General features: G+C 43.5%; 1 protein-coding gene across 1 annotated transcript in view; it reads right to left on the bottom strand.

Moving 5' to 3' along the window:
- The window catches only part of PSMD1 (proteasome 26S subunit, non-ATPase 1), a 114,435-nt gene extending 103,180 nt beyond the window's left edge, over window positions 1-11,255 (bottom strand). Inside the window, exons 1-5 of the mRNA XM_003274736.4 lie at window positions 11,078-11,255; window positions 6,828-6,871; window positions 5,828-5,901; window positions 5,474-5,643; window positions 750-955 (exon numbers count right to left, since the gene is read on the bottom strand). Of these exons, the coding sequence (XP_003274784.1) occupies window positions 750-955; window positions 5,474-5,643; window positions 5,828-5,901; window positions 6,828-6,871; window positions 11,078-11,093 (510 nt within the window). The 5' untranslated portion in view covers window positions 11,094-11,255. The remainder of the gene's footprint in view (window positions 1-749; window positions 956-5,473; window positions 5,644-5,827; window positions 5,902-6,827; window positions 6,872-11,077) is intronic.
- Window positions 11,256-16,558: the final 5,303 nt, after the last annotated feature.

The raw sequence follows: 16,558 nt of genomic DNA, 5'->3' as shown, positions 1-16,558 counted from the left end.
AAAAATACAAAAATTAGCTGGGCATGGTGGCACACGCCTGTAATCCCAGCTATTCAGGAAGCTGAGATGGGAGGATTGCTTGAACCCCGGAGGCAGAGGTTGCAGTGAGCTAAGATTGCGCCACCGCACTCCAGCCTGGTTGACAAAGCGAGAGTCCATCTCAAAAAAAAAAAAAAAAAAAAAAAAAAAAAAAAAAAAAAGAAAAAAGAAATGTAAAAAATATTTTTGGAAGGGGGAACGAGGCAGGGTTCATCTAGATGAGAAGATACCAAAATGGCTAGTGTTCAGAGAGCTAGCTCATGGAAAGAAATAGCTGGTGAGGCAAAGTGAGCCTGCAGATCAATGTCCATTTTACTCAGCTTTGTACCTTTCTGACCACTTCGGTTGGTGACTTAAATTGTCTTAATTATTGCAAACACCGCAAACCAGGAATCTAGCTGAGTAGTTTTAACCCTAATAAATGCATTAAAATAGTAGTTTATTGTCTTCTTAAAAAGGGCAGAGTAATTAATACAACTTCCCCATGCAAGACTTCAAAGGATTATGTGGTAAGATAAAAGCAGATATTCCATGAACACAAAACACAACCAAGGGTCATACATAAATATGAAAATAAAATATTTGGCAAAAGATCACCTATTATTTCTAACTAGATTTTCTTTTCACTGCCTATGAAAGTTTCAGTTTGAATAACTTGCTTTGCTGATTCCCTATCAACAATAATTTCTAAAATAACATCATCTACCTACCGACTCCAGAATGGTCTTTTCAAAGACGTCCAGTCTTCGTGTCTCCAGAGCAATGCCAATAGCCTGTTTATACTTGTGATCATCTAGACATCGCTGGAACATTTTATTTACGATGCCTTCCAATCTCTGGTCAATTGGTTTTTTTTCTCCTTCAGGCAAATCTGCATTTTCCACACATTGTTTGGTGTAGTGATCAATGCATTTTGCTGTTGAGGAAATAAAATAACTGATTATCTTGTAAATTGGGCTAAACTATCAGAAAGGGCAATGCCTATATTTATAATCATATATACTTATGGGATGACTATAAAGCAGTAAGCAAATTTTGAAATGCTAGAACTTATACATTTGAATTAATACTGTTCTCCCATAATATTTACACTGGAGAACTATACACTAATTCCAATCCAGTTGACATTATTCAAAACATTTCTATCTGCCAGGTGTGGTAGTGCTCACCCACAGTCCCAGCTACTTGGGAGGCTGAGGCAGGAGGATCACATGAGCCCAGGAGTTCAAGGCCAGCCTGAGCAACACAATGGGACCCTGTCTCTTATTTAATTTATTTTTAAAGTTTCTATCTTGTTACTCCATTTTGATCAAAATTCTATTACTCTACCTGATTAAGTTGCTTATTCAAAAGAATTGGCTACAAATAGCTGCTGCTTCACTTTCAAAAAACAAACATTTGCCATCGCTGAAGATATTTTAAAAGGCCTATTATAGCAACTATCATGTAGTAGTATATTGGACTTCTTTGCATTAATGAAACTATTAGCAACCTGAGAGTAAGAACTACGTCTAAATTGTCTCTGTAGGGTAACGGGGAAATGACTTGAAATGCGCCACAAGTTTAAAAGGCAGTTCCAAAGATTTCCAAAAACTTTTCCAGCAACTGTAGCAGATCCTTTGAAAAACAGTCCTGTGTCGCTTAATGACAGTAATACATTCTGGAAAACACATCTTTAGGTGATTTCATCATTGTGCAAACATCATGGAGTGAACTTACACAAACCTAGATGTTATATAACCTACTACATACCTAGGCTGTATGGTATGGCCTAGTGCTTCTAGGCTGCAAACCTGTATAGCATATTACCGTATTGAATACTACAGGCAATAGTATTTGTGTCTAAACACAGAAAAGGTACAGTAAAAATATGGTATTGTACTCTTATGGGACATCTGTTGTCTATGTAGTCTGTCATTATGTGATTCCTGACTCTATTTATTGTCTCAATGTGAGGTAGGTGGAACCTATTTCTCCCAAGAAAGTGTCTGAAAATTCATGCAAAAGTGTTTGTGCCCAATTTAGCTTCCATATTTCACAATGATTTGGGTGCATGGAGGTGAGGGTGTGACATACTGAAGGATATCAATAGCACACCTGATAAGAAATATTTGTTTGCAATTTAGTTATATTTCTTTGCAATCACACCTTAAACTTTCTAAGTACAACCAAAAGAAGGACATTTCCCTAAGTCTTCCACCTTCATAAGGAAGATAAACAGTCACACTGGCCGGGAGCGGTGGCTCACGCCTGTAATCCCAGCACTTTGGGGGGCCAAGGCGGGTGGATCACAAGGTCAGGAGATCGAGACCATCCTGGCTAACATGGTGAAACCCCGTCTCTACTAAAAATAAAAAAAAAAAAAATTAGCCGGGTGTGCTGGCGGGTGCCTGTAGTCCCAGCTACTTGGGATGCTGAGGCAGGAGAATGGCGTGAACCCGGGAGGTGGAGCTTCCAGTGAGCCGAGATGGCGCCACTGCACTCCAGCCTGGGCGACAGAGCGAGACTCCGTCTCAAAACAAAAAACAAAAAAACAAACAAAAAAAAACCCAGTCACCCAAGAGGAATGACATATACATTAATTATCCTCTCCATAATTCATTGGCTTCTTTCCCTTTCAAAGATAAGTAAGAAGATGAGGGCAAGATTTATTAGTTGCAAACCATAGCCCCAAGAAATAAAACTAATTTTAACTAGCATAAATGATTGTTGGCCTACCAGATGACCCGGGTTAAATGGGTCTATATTTTGAAGGAAGCAGAGGACTTTTATAAATTGGAATATACTACATTCAAGATTCAGGTGGAACCATGAAGGTTCAGGTACAGTTAATAAGAACATAGTGGGTTGGGTCAGTGGCTCACATCTATACTCCCAAAATCTTGGGAAGCCGAGGCAAGTGGATCACTTGAGGCCAGGAGTTCAAGAACAGCCTGGCCAACATGGCAAAACCCCATTTCTACAATACAAAAATTAGCCAGGTGTGGTAGTGTGCACCTGTTATCCCAGCTACTTGGGAGGCTGAGGCACGAGAATCACTTGAACCAGGGAGGTGGAGGTTGCAGCGAGCCAAGATTGTGCCATTGCACTCCAGCCCGGGCAACAGAGAAAAACTGCCAAAAAACAAACAAACAAACAAAAAAACACAGTGGATGTTGTAATGCAAAATAGACCTTAAAGAATTCCAGTTGTTGAAAATGTCCACCAGGCCCTAATGCGAGCTTTTTGAACCAACTGTAGTTAAGTGAGGAAACATTACCCCTACCCCATCAGAGAGGAACCTCAAAATTAGAACATTAGGGGAATTTTCCTTAGATTATATAACTGAAGGGGAAAAATATATGTCCCAGGTTTCAAATGAGATTCATGTTCTCATTCACCAGGTTTGCATATATGTCATAAATATATCCCAGGTTTATGTTATAACTAAAACTCAGCCTCATTTCATGCTAAAGCCTTGTCATAACTTGGAGATTTATGCGTCCTGGATTTCCTGGAGGTACTGCTTATGATATTCATTAAGACGCTAGGAAGCCTTTTCCAAATTCTATTTTGTATACCCCCTCATGAATCTCACTGACATCTTAAAAAATGTGCCCTACAAAACTAGAGGAAGGGTGAACCCCACTTTTAAATAAATAAATGCCAACAGAACTGGTCTACTGATCAAAACTCACCTTCCAAAGGTAAAATGATAGTGTTTAGAGACAGAGAAGGCATCTACCATGCCATAGCACTTCATACCAACAGTCCAGTTTAAAAGCACAATTTGTACAATGGTGGCATTTTAAGCATTTGTAGATCACTGTTGTAAAAAACCATAAACTTTCATTAAAGAAAAAAAAAAAGGCTGGCTATGGTGGCTCATGCCTGTTAATTCCAACACTTTGGGAGGCCAAAGCAGGAGAACTGCCTGAGGCCAGGAGTTTGAGACCACCCTGGTCAACACAGTGAGATCCTGCCCTGTTTTCAAAAAAAAAAAATCCATCAAATAAAAGAGATAAGTAAGGCCGGGCGCAGTGGCTCACACCTGTAATCCCAGCACTTTGGGAGGCCGAGGTGGGCGGATCACGAGGTCAGGAGATCGAAACCATCCTGGCTAACACAGTGAAACCCCGTCTCTACTAAAAATACAAAAAATTAGCCTGGCGAGGTGGCAGGCGCCTGTAGTCCCAGCTACTTGGGAGGCTGAGGCAGGAGAATGGCGTGAACCCCCAGGGGGCGGAGCCTGCAGTGAGCTGAGATCGCACCACTGCACTCCAGCCTGGGCGACAGGGAGACTCTGTCTCAAAAAAAAAAAAGAGATAAGTAAGGTATTTCACCCACTGCTTCTAGCTTAAAGTGAATAAAGTAGTCTAGTTTCAAATAATACGGTCCATCCTTTCAAGCCATCAGTTCTTCCCACTGGATTCACAGATGACAGCTCAATTCAATGAGCCTCCAACAGCAATAAAGTAACTTGCAAAATTTTCATATCATAGCAAAAACTTTAAAAACATGAACACAGAATCCCAAGGACAGTTGATGGTACCTCTATCAACCCCCTTGTGCAGCACTTCCCAATTTCTAAAAGAGAACACCAACTTCCTCCTTGTAAGTGTTCAAGTGAATAATACAGACCTACTAATCAGCAGTGTGAAATATCTACACTGTACACTCCTGACAGAACACACCCTTGAGCTCTCTGTACTATGAATCCAAAGTTTGATAAACACATGTCTGAAGGGTATGCAGTCCCTTCTTTCATTTACTACATTAAGAGTTTTTAAGCATTTTTTTACGCTATAAAATCTTTGTATAAAATCTTACATAACTAGTTGAATTTACAACTCTGGTTGAAATATGTGTCAGAGAATTCAAAGCCTTGCCTGTGTGTTATCCCCTTCCTTCAAAAATAAGTAAACAAGTAAGAAAACAATGGTTACAAATAGAAACAGTATGAGTTTTGGAGTGACTAAAACCAGGTTGTAAATTTTATCCTTCTATTTAATAACCATGTCTTTATCATCTCAAAACCCAAGTTGTCTCATTTGTAAAACGGCTAGCTCCTCCCTCATGGGGTAGCTGTGTAATAAACCACGGTATGCAGAGTGACTAGCACGGTGCCTAGCACAATGCAGATACTAAATAATGGTTTCTTGTATTTGAAAAAACTACATAAACTGGTACCACTTGTTACTCATAGTAACCTGATTTAATCTTTTCCTCTAACAGCATGCTCATTGGACTGGTGATCATCATAACCACTGAGAACCAGCACTCAGTTGAAGGGCAGATCTAAAAACTCAGCCTGCATAAAATTATTGTAGAAAGATTATGAACTTCCAATTAAAATGAAACTTGGCAACATCAAATTCAGGAAAAAAGCTTCTATGTGCACTACAGCAAGAAAGAAGCCGACAAGATAAAGCCTTACCAGATAGACGATAATTACCTATAATAGTTTCCACATATTCAGAGTTATCATTGACATTGAAGAGGTCCCCTGCTCCAAGAGCATAATTCAGAGACTCCTCAAAAGCCCCCAGGTGATAAAATACTTTAGATGCCACTAAGGCTGCAAACTGCCGACTCCGGAAACCTTCATCTTCGTATAAAACCTCTCTGAAAGAAATTAGGAAGTACAGGTCTAGTTCAAACTGTGGTTTTCCCTAAAAATCCCAAATCTAAATATTCAAGCCACAATTCAGTTAACAGCAAATTTCTAAATGAATCAATAAGCCACAAGACCCACATTCACAATTAAATTTGATCCACCTTATTCTGATTTATAAAAATAATTTCTTACATTTTGTCTACAGACTCGGAAATTTCTGCCCAGAAGTCATTAACAACTGCATTCAATTTGTGTAGTGCAAATTCCTGTAAAAGATAACCAAAATTCTATTTTGAGATAGACTTATCATTATCCTTAAAAAATTCTTTTCAGCAAATCAATGATCAAATCCTCAGTAATATTTACTCAAACTTTTACTCTATGACAAATATAAAAATTTACCAACTTACACTTTTTCTGGAGTTTACACATTTCTTTTCTGTTTTCAATCATCAACATTTTTCTTCTTTGAATATAAACAATTAACTCCAGGTTGCTGGTTTAGATGTAAAGGAATCAAGTATCTAGAGCCACTAGAAGGACATTCCAAATTTCCATCAAATAAAAAACTTTAAATATGTGAAACAGAAGCAACATCTTTCTGTGTTTTCTGTTGATAAAGAAACTGGGGCAGGGGAAGGGGAAGGTGTGGTGGCTCAGACCCCGTAATCCCAGTACTTTGGGAGGTCAAGGCGGGGGGATCACCTGAGCCCAGGAGCAGGAGTTTGAGATCAACCTGGACGACATAGTGAGACCCCATCACAACAAAAAATTAAAAAATTAGCTGAGTGTGGTGGTGCATGCCTACAGTCCTAGCTACCTGGGAGGCTGAGATGGGAGGATCATTTGAGTCTAGGAGGTCAAGGCTGCAGTGAACCATGACCACACACTGCACTCTAGCCTGGGTGATAAAGCGAGACTCTGTCTCAAAAAAGGAAAAAGATTAAAAAAAGAAAAAAAAAGAAATTAGGGGGCTATTCAAGTGTCGTAACGAGGTTTATTTGTCTTAGCTTTGTTAAACTCAAGGGAAACCAACTGCTGTGGCCAAAATACTGTCCTCTCTGGCTAGGTTACAATAACTGGGTACAAGCCAGCTAGCAACTTTGAATGATGGAAGATTACAGATATCACTAAATTCAAAAGGCTTCACAGTATTCGCACTAAACCTAGTTACTTTTTCTTCAGTTCATACCTTAAGCTGTGGTTCATCTTCATCCAGAAGAGAAATAATTCCAGCTATGAGAGAAAAGATGTAACATGATTATGAAACACATTCTCACTAAAGTGGAAATTAACACCTGGTCAAAAATATATGACGGCTGAAAAACAATTTTTTTGAGGCGTAACTTCTCTAGGGGAATGACAATTTTTCTTTGAAAGTGTAAAGGTTTATATCTCAAGTTTAAGACTTAACTATATTATCAAACCCTCGTGGCACCACATATATCACATCATTTGCCTAATTCAATGGTTTTCAGTGTGGTCCCTGGACTAACAGCATTGCCTGGGAACCTGTTAGAAATACACATTCTCGGCCCCACTCCAGTACTGAATCAAAAATTATCAGGATGGGGCCCAGTACTGTGATTCTTTTGCTAACTATAGTTTGAGAACCATTGGCCGAATTTACTGATTCAAACGGGAAACTTTCCTGTACAATTTTAGAATAAAATATTCATACAAAATAAATCAACAGTTATAAGATTATTTATAAAAATGGGAGCATTTAGTCATCAACTCAACAAGGTAAAATACTTCAATTATTTCAAGGTGTGTATATCATGGCACCTTTTTCCTATCACAAGTAACCTGGGTTTTACTAAATGATGAACAATCATACTCATTCTGAATTCAATTACCCAAGCACAGTGTTCTCCATGTGGCTTCTCTTAGCCTCAAGGTATTACCACTAACATAGGAGAGTAAAAGTAATAATTGTCCTCTCAAAAGAACACACTTTGAAATATAGTCAAAGGTCAAAGGGATTATTGGAAAAATGATATGGGAAATTACTGTACTAAGACCACAAAGGAAACCACTCTCAAATGTTTTCCATGTGGGTTTTAAAATCATTCCAGAACACTGAGTTGAAACTGTGGTTTGATTAAAAAGTGTCAAGGCAACTTAGATGTAGCCATTTCTAATTGACAAGTATAGGTTTGCCAAACAGCTTAAGCAGTCTTTAGGAAGCCAAACAGGAAAAGATACAAAATTTACCAAGCAAAACTAAAGTAGCATAAAAGCAGATATAAAGAACCTCTTGGTACTCTAGGTTGGTATGACGAGTCCAGAACAGAGATTCTGAATGGACAGCACAGGGAACAGATAAATTTCAAAATTCAATCGGTGAAAAAGAAAAAATTGCAAACTAGTGATGTGGAGTAAGATGACGGGCCAGAATGTTTTAAATGTAGAACAGATCTTAAATAACAGAATACTTAATTCTAAAACTGCTACCTATCCTCAATCAATGTATTTGAACGGCTTTTACCAAAAAGGGAGACGGATTTTTATATTCTCTGGTTTGGTTTCACTTATGACTAACTGGTTACATGGTTGTCTTGGCTTGGAAACTCAGCCTCTGGCCATGGACCAGAACTAAATCAAATACTCTACACTCCATTCATTAGTATTTCCCAACTTAAAAACAAAACAGAACTCTCTTCTGGAGAGGGGAGAGAATGGGAAAGGCCTAAGGATGCTAAAAGCCTCCTATGCCATTATAGAAACTGAGCAGATATTGGTCTAAAACTGTTGAATCAATTGACAGAAATATTTGGATATTTATTTACAAACATGGAGGTATGTTCCAGAAGACACAGCTTAAAAGTTGGGAACAGCTGCCTCTGGGGATCAGGAAAGGAAAAGTGAGGTGGGGGACTATTGTTTTAAAGCTTTTTAGTACAACTTTCCTTTATGTGTCTGTATTATGTTTAAAAAAGAAAACACCACCCACTCAATTTCACATCTCCCACCTGTAAGCACCTATCTCTCTCTCTCCACTCCCCTGCATAGTCAAACCTCTTGAAAAAAACTAATAGAACATGTTGACCTCTTATTCACCACTGTATGCTAGTGCCTAGCAACTGCCTGGTCAATAAATGAATGAACAAACTGACTAATCCACACCAGAACCATGACACTAGCCTGTTTAGCACCTGGGACAAATTTCTAAGCCAACATGAGCCATAGGACAGAAAACAAAGTGACAAAAGATTTGGAACAGAAGTTGACAAGTAATCCAATAAACTTAAATGGCAGTAATAAATATACACTACATGATTATCACAGAATCTCAGGATAGGACCTCAAAAATTATTAGTTTTGCCACCTTAAAGAGGCTTAAAGCCTATTATATTGTCACCAAGTGCTTTTTCAGCCTCTACTTTAAAAACTCAAGGGACTGATTAATTGCTTTGACTGGCTGAGCTCTTCAGTCAAGACATACTTTTGAATTTCTGCCATGCTCTCAGCAGTATTCTAAGAATTGTGAAAACAAGCTTCCTGCTCAAAATTCTACCAGAGAGAGAGAGACAGTAATCAGGCAAGTAAACAAACAAGGCAATTACAGAGCTGTGGTGGAGGGAGAGTAGGCATGTTTTAATAGAATGATCAGGGAAGGATAACATTTGAGTTGAGATGAAAGATTGAGAAGCTAAGGGGAAATCTGAGGAAGAGAAGACTAGAAGGGAATAGAATGTGCCAGCGCCCCGAGATAGGAGAGAAACTGACATATTCAAGGAACAAAAAGGACAGTGTGATTAGGATGTACTGAGTGAAGAAGACAGTACCACAAGACAAGGCGGGAATCAGATCATGTGGGTCCTTGGTTAAGAGTCTGGATTTTACTGTATGCCAGGGGTGTCCAACCTTTTGGCTCCCCTGGGCCACAATGGGAGAAGAACTGTTTTAGGGCACATAAAATACACTAACACTAATGATAGCTAATGAGCTAAAAAAAAAAAAAAAGTTTGTGTATAATTTTCCCGATATCCACCACCACAGATAAGAAAAAAAGTCTTCGAATTCAAAGGGTTGGACACGGCTGCTCTAAACACAATGGAAGCACTGGTGGATTGTCAGCAAAGAAGTACGATGTGATTAAAGTTTTAAAAAGCATATTCCACAAGAAAAATGGGCTGTACGGAGGTAATGGTCGAAAACAAAGCCTTAACGCTGATACAGTAACCCAGACAAGAGATGAAGGTGGTTTGGGCCAAGTTAGAAGAAACATTGGTAATGGATGGATCTGAAATAGAATGAGGCCTACAGGTGGCAAGAAACTGAGTGTTTATTTGATCTTTACAAAGCTCTGACTGGAAAAACTTCCTGATACTGAACTAAAATTCATCTCGCGATCACTTGTATCCCTTGGGGACAAAAAGTCTTATTCCAGGTACAAGTGACAGCTCTTCAAATGTTTGAAAGTAACTACGTCTCCCAGTATCTCCAACGATGTCCTTAACCAATCCTCATAAAAATAAAGTTTTGATCGCCTTACCATTCAGATTACTGTCTTCTGCTCACCAGTTTGTTTACAATAAAATGCTCTTTTTGTGGGTCAAGCATAGAGTAAGAAAATGAGAAAAGGGTATGTAAACAGGCAAGGGAAAAAGCACCAAGGCTCTGGACAGCTACATGCAAGTCAACCTGGCACGGGGAGCTTAAGTCTCCAATTGAAACTTGATCTCTGTAACTTATTCCATTGCAAATGTCACTACGTGAATCTACCTATGCAATGGTTTGCGCGTATGAAACCTGCTCCGCAGATCCATCCATTCTTTCTTGAAGGTACAGTCAACAGACTGAGCACATAACCTCGAAAGGGTAAGTAGGCTCTCAGTATAAAGATATCTCCAGGGCGTCTTCAGGGTCTTCACCGAACCCAAAAGTTCTCTGGGTGTTTTGAATGAACACCCTTGGATCGGACCCAGAAATGACCCACCTCAAACCTAACTCCGGGTTTTATTCTAAGGCGAATGGAGCTTGGCCACGTCCAGAAACACTTCTGTAGCAGTCAGGCTGCCTGGTCAGGGGGTTTGCCTTACTGTTTAATGGCACAGGGCCCCATCCCACCCCGACCCCCTGCGGGAAAGAACTGGGGCTGGACGACCTCACACGGCCAAGAATGCGAGGCACAGAAAAAAGGGAAACCCTTCTGGGGTCGGGGTAAGGCCCAGGAAGCCCCTCGGGTCCTGGCTCTGGGGTGTGGTTGGGGAGGGATGCCGAGGCGGTCGACCCGGCTCGATTCCTTCAAGCCAGAGAAGCACGCAGTGACCTGATCAGACTCCCAGCCCCCGGCCCGGGGGTGGGCCTTGGGCAGCGAGAAGCTGCCCAGGCCAGCGCTCCGCCGGGAGGCGCCCAGTCACCCGCCCTGACTCAGCTAAAAGCCGGCGCGGCGGCGGCTCCTCCCTCCCGGCGCTGGCTCCGGGCCGCACTCACCGGCCGAAGTGATCATGGCTGTGCCCCTCACTCGCCCGTCGGCTCGCTCGCCGTTCCAGCTGCGCCGTGTATCTGTCAGCTCAGGGCCCGCTCAGTTCACCGCGCCTCCTTGCTCCCCGGGTGCGCTGCTCAGTCAGTCGCCCCCTCAGGCCGCCGGCTCGCTTCTCGCCAGGACCCCGCCCGCCCCGGGGCTGCCCGCCGCCCCGCCTGCCGCCCGGCGCGAATTCTCCCCTGGCCTGCGTCTTCTGCGCCGCGGTCTACTCCGCGGCCCTCACGGAAGGGTACACGGAGAACACCATTGTTTTCTCTAAACCTCCTCGAGGTGAGGAGTCCCGCGCGGTGGGAACACTGGTCTGCACCTGAAGTCAGGCATTAGAATGGCCACCCTTGCAAAGAGAGGACCCCCACCATCACCCGCCATTGCTGAGAGAAAGGGTGTTGAGGGGAGGTGCGAGCATTGCGCGCAGTGCCACCTGCTGGTGGGAGGTCTCGCTGCAGCGCATCTCCCACCAGCCAATGCTTAGGGAATTGGGGCTGCGGCAAACAGCGTTTTTGTTTAGACAAGTGTCTTTCAATTGTTTTCTAAAGCAAAACCTATCATAAAAAAAAAAGAAAATCCACACGGAAGTGCTTTATTATCATAATGAATCCACAAGTAATCATTGGCTTATTATAAAGTTGAACAATGAAGGTTTTTACTTACTTTTGGAATAATGTCCAGTGTTGTCAGTGTATTAAAATGTGCAGTAGTTATATGGTGAAAGCCTTTCCAAGGGAGAAAAAATGTCTTCCATTCTTTCCTTCTATCTGCCCAGGTCCTCTTTTCCCCTGACGGCAGTGGGTTCTTCGTTTCTAATACATCTTCAGAAATTTGAAATGGCAGTTGCAATGGCCATTTGCAGTCTTATACTAGCTTCAATAAGTCAATTTATTTCAAGGGTCAGTACTGAGAAAGTCTTGATAAAGAATAGTGGCAAACAGTAGCAGTTTTTCAGCCACTGGCCTTGCACTATCAAGCTAAACTCTTCAATCGGACAGCGATGGCAAGTTCATTTCTATGGCCTTCTACCTAACCTAGGGGCACAATCAATGTCTTGTGGTTGCCAGTGAATTAAATGTGCTTGATAACACATTTTGTTGTATGTGTGAGTTTTTTTTTTAATCAGAATTCTTAAACTGTGGTTGTTTAAAATATATTAAATATAATTACTGAACATTTTTGAGGAGCCTGTGGCTCAGATTGAAAGGCAGGGCTCAAGAAGATGTGCATGCAAAGTAAACAGATTACTTGGGGTATCATTCTACAGAGGCAGTTCTTTTTTTTAATTTATTTTTATTTTTTGAGATGGAGTCTCCCTCTGCCACCCAGGCTGCAGTGCAGTGGCACAATCTCAGCTCACTGCAAGCTCCGCCTCCCAGGTTCACACCATTCTCCTGCCTCAGCCTCCCGAGTAGCTTGGACTACAGGCGCCTGCCACCACACCTGGCTAATTTTTGTATTTTTAGTAGAGACGGGGTTTCACCGTGTTATCCAGGATGGTCTCGATCTCCTGACCTCGTGATCTGCCCACCTCGGCCTCCCAAAGTGCTGGGATTACAGATGTGAGTCACCACGCCCGGCTCTACAGAGGCACTTCTACCAAGCCCTCACATGAAGACACTGTGTGCCCCAAACCCCTAGAGGAGTCACAAACAAATGCCAACAGGTAATGTAAATGAGTAAAGCAGGCCCAGCAAAAGAAAATACAAGCTCCACAGGATGGTGAATGGCAACTAACACTGTCAAGGAGGCACTAGGGAGTGGTGGGGACTGTGATACAGAGTCAGTTCCTGGCCAGGCGCGGTGGCTCATGCCTGTAATCCCAGCACTTTGGGAGGCCGAGGTGGGCAGATCACCTGAGGTCAGGAGTTTGAGACCAAAGCCTGGCCAACATGGTGAAACTCTGTCTCTACTAAAAACAAAAATTAGCCAGGTGTGGTGGCGGGCACCTGTAGTCCCAGCTACTCAGAATGCTGAGGCAGAAGAATTGCTTGAACCCGGGAGGTGGAGGTTGCAGTGAGCCAAGATCACACCATTGCACTCCAGCCTGGTGACAGAGTGAGACGCCGTCTAAAAACAAAACAAAAAAAAGAGTGTCCCATCTAAAGAGAGCAACTGCTACTCAGTTCCTGCCAAGAATGCAAGGTGACTGTTGGAAGACTTAGGTTTTTTCTAAGAGAAGCCAGAAATCAGAATTTCATGCAACATCTCCAGAATTTTAAATGTTGGCTACTAATTCAACATGTTTTAAAACAGAGAGGTGGTCAACATGCCACCTCTGCTCTTCAAGGAGAAGGCATTCTGTATGAGAGGACAATCCTGTCTTCCACTTGGATGTTGTGTGTGTCATTGTCACAACCCCATGTGAGCCTCACGCGAACCTGTGAGATGGGCAAAAGGTAAGAAGCTTGGACACAGACATCAGGCTCCTCCCCTGGGAGGATTCTGTTCTCCCTCCCGAGTGACTGGCCCATGCCTGTGGCTTCTGCCTCTCCAGTCCATTCTGCATTCTTTAGCCAGAGCAATCTTTTCGAAACTCAACTCCGATTACTTCTGCTCCTTCAAATCTTCAGTCCCCATCTTGGACTCTATTTTTTTATGTGTCTTTCTTCTGTGTTTCTGTCCATAGCCTTCTTCTCACTCCCTGCATCCCCTGTAAGAGTGAAATGCCATTGGCTGCTGTGCACAAGGTGGTGGCTCATAAAACATGTCGCTACTGCCCTGCCCTTTCTCCTGAGCACAGACTCACACACTTCCTGGGCATCTCTGCTTGGCAGAGTCATAGGCTCCTTCAACTCAGTGACCTCAAAGTTGTGCACGCTGTTGTCATCCCACAGTTGTGTGTCTCCTTCCTTGACCTCAGTGTGGGTGAAGGACATCCATCAGCCACTGCAACAGAAATCTGACTCTTCTCCCACAACAGTCAGCACCAGATCTCCTCTTTAATCTCTCACACCAGCCTCTCCCATCCTCACTCCATTACCCAATAGTTGCCTCCCCCTCTTCTTTCCAGACCACGACAGCCTCCTACAGCCTTGAATTCCTGCTTACAGTCCCAGAAGGCTTCAGTTCACTCTTCACAGCCAGCCAGGAGCATGATCAGAACCAACAGGATCACGACTTTCTCCTCCAGGATGGTGGGACTGTCTTCATGTCTGCCAGAGCCACACTCCAGCCATCCTGAACCCCTGAAGCTCCCAGAGTGGCCACGTGGCCATGTGCCTTTTCACTGCCCTTTGTACCTGCTCGTGTCTCTGTCGTCAAGGCACTCTCCCCCACACTCCAGGCTAACATCACTTGTTTTGAGTCTCAGTCAGGCGGCACCTCCTCCAGGAAGCCTTTCTTGGCCCAGCCCACCATGGGTTCCCTTAAAGCCTTTACCTTACCCAGCTGGCATCACGTCTCCTTGCCCCAGTCCCAACTAGACAAGGAACTACTCAAGAGCAACGCCACATCTTGAGTAGTTCATCTCACTGTCCACTAGAGTAACGAACACAGTATTGGGCACATAATAGGTGCTCAATAAATGTTTCTCAGTTGATCGGATGAACACCCGATCATTTAGTTATTGGCACAGGGCTAGAACTCAGACCTACGCTTCTGAAACCCCTGCCCTGTCCAAGACTCTAAAATGATCTCTATTTTTTAGGACATAGTGAAATCACGGAAAGAATTCTTAGGATGTGCTCGGTTTAGAAACAACCTCCCTCCAAAGCTGAGTGACACAAAACTTCTCAAAGCCCAATCGAGGTCAGCTGTGGCCTCACACGGGTATCGGCTGGGCTGGGGGCCTTGTCAGGGTGAAGGAAATCGTGGCGGTGCCTGGCCTGTCTTTTCCGGCGAGGCCACCGTGGTTTCCGAGCTGCCCAGAGCATCTCCCCGCCGCGCCCGCTAGTGGGCGCAATGCCTCCTAGGAGGCGGGCGCTCGGGAGGAAGCTGTGACCGCCCCTAGCGCACCGCGCAGCCTGCAGGCATTCAAATCCCCGGGTTTTAGAAGGGCTCCGTTCTCTCGTCAAGACTCGAGCTCGACTGCCTCTTGGGCTGCACGGAGATAAGGTGGAAAGGGCAGGCTCGTGGAGCCTGGGATCCCGGGAATCAAATATCTGCTCTGCCACTTCGCAGCGCAGCGCCGTGGCCGCGGGCGTCCCCCGAGCCCAGCCTCTCCCGCCAAAGGAAAAGGGATGGCTGGATCCACCTACCTGGCAGGGCCGCCGGGGCACGCAGCGCAGCGCTCAATACGCCACAGATTTTACGGCTACTCAGCACGAGGCTGGTGACTGTTTCACGTACAACACACGTGCCACACGTTTTTAGAGTAAATGCATTTATTCATGGGAGCAGAGATGCGAAACGCAGCCGGTCTCCCATGGGTGGGTGCTTGGTCAGAGGGAAACACCTCACCAAGGCTGGAATTGGTCTGGGTGGACTGAGGCACGAAAGGATCGGTAAGGAACTAGGTTCTCTTCCAAGGATGGTGTCCAGGAGGGCGCATATTTTGGGCAATTGGAAGGCTGCCCTGCATAAGCCAACTGCTGGACGCTGCTGTCTTGCCCTTGCCCAAGGGTCTGGGATGACCAGCAAGCTCTGGGTGACTGCGGAGGCAACTGCCGCAGGAATCACAATGAACCCCCAAGACAGGCCTCTCACCTGTTTCCCCTGTTTTTTGTTTGTTTTGTTTTTGATACGGAGTCTCACTCTGTCGCCCACGCTGGAGTGCAGTGGCGCAATCTTGGCTCACTGCAACCTCTCCCTCCCGGGTTCAAGCGATTCTCTGCCTCAGCCTCCCAAGTAGCTGGCACTACAGGTGCCCGCTGTCACACCCGGCTAATTTTTGTATTTTTAGTAGAGATGGGGTTTCACCATCTTGGCCAAGCTGGTGTTGAACTCCTGACCTCAGGTGGTCCGCCCGTCTTGGCCTCCCAAGGTGCTGTGATTACAGGCATGAGCCACCGTGCAAGACCTCCCCTGTTCTTGAGGGGTGCTGTCCAATACAGTAGCCACCAGCCATAGGTGCTATTGAGCAGCTGCAATGTGGCTAGTGCAACTGAGGAAATGCATTCTAAACTTTAATTAATTGAAATTTAAAAATAGATAGTAATTCCATAACTGCAAAACCTTTGAGTATATCTGAAACAATTTGAGGATGTGAATGTTTATGACTGTACATTTAATGAAATCTAAATACAGATCAAGTTTTTCTGATGAAAATGTAATATCTGAATTGGGCTCTAAGTGTAAACTTCTCATGGGATTCAAAGACAATATGCAAAACAGAATGCAGAATGTCTTGATAATTTACAGTTGAAATGATATTTTAGATATATTGGGCTAAATGAAATGTATGCTTAAAATTAATTTTATCTATTTCTTTTTACTTTTTTCTAATGTGGCCACCATAGAAAGCTACCTATGTGCCTGCGTTAGATTCCTCTTAGACAGGG

The sequence above is a fragment of the Nomascus leucogenys genome, chromosome 22a (genome assembly GCF_006542625.1).
Source record: "Nomascus leucogenys isolate Asia chromosome 22a, Asia_NLE_v1, whole genome shotgun sequence".
Lineage (NCBI taxonomy): Eukaryota > Metazoa > Chordata > Mammalia > Primates > Hylobatidae > Nomascus > Nomascus leucogenys.
The sequence above is the reverse complement of the archived record's forward strand: the minus strand, read 5'-3'. Positions and strand labels throughout refer to the sequence as shown.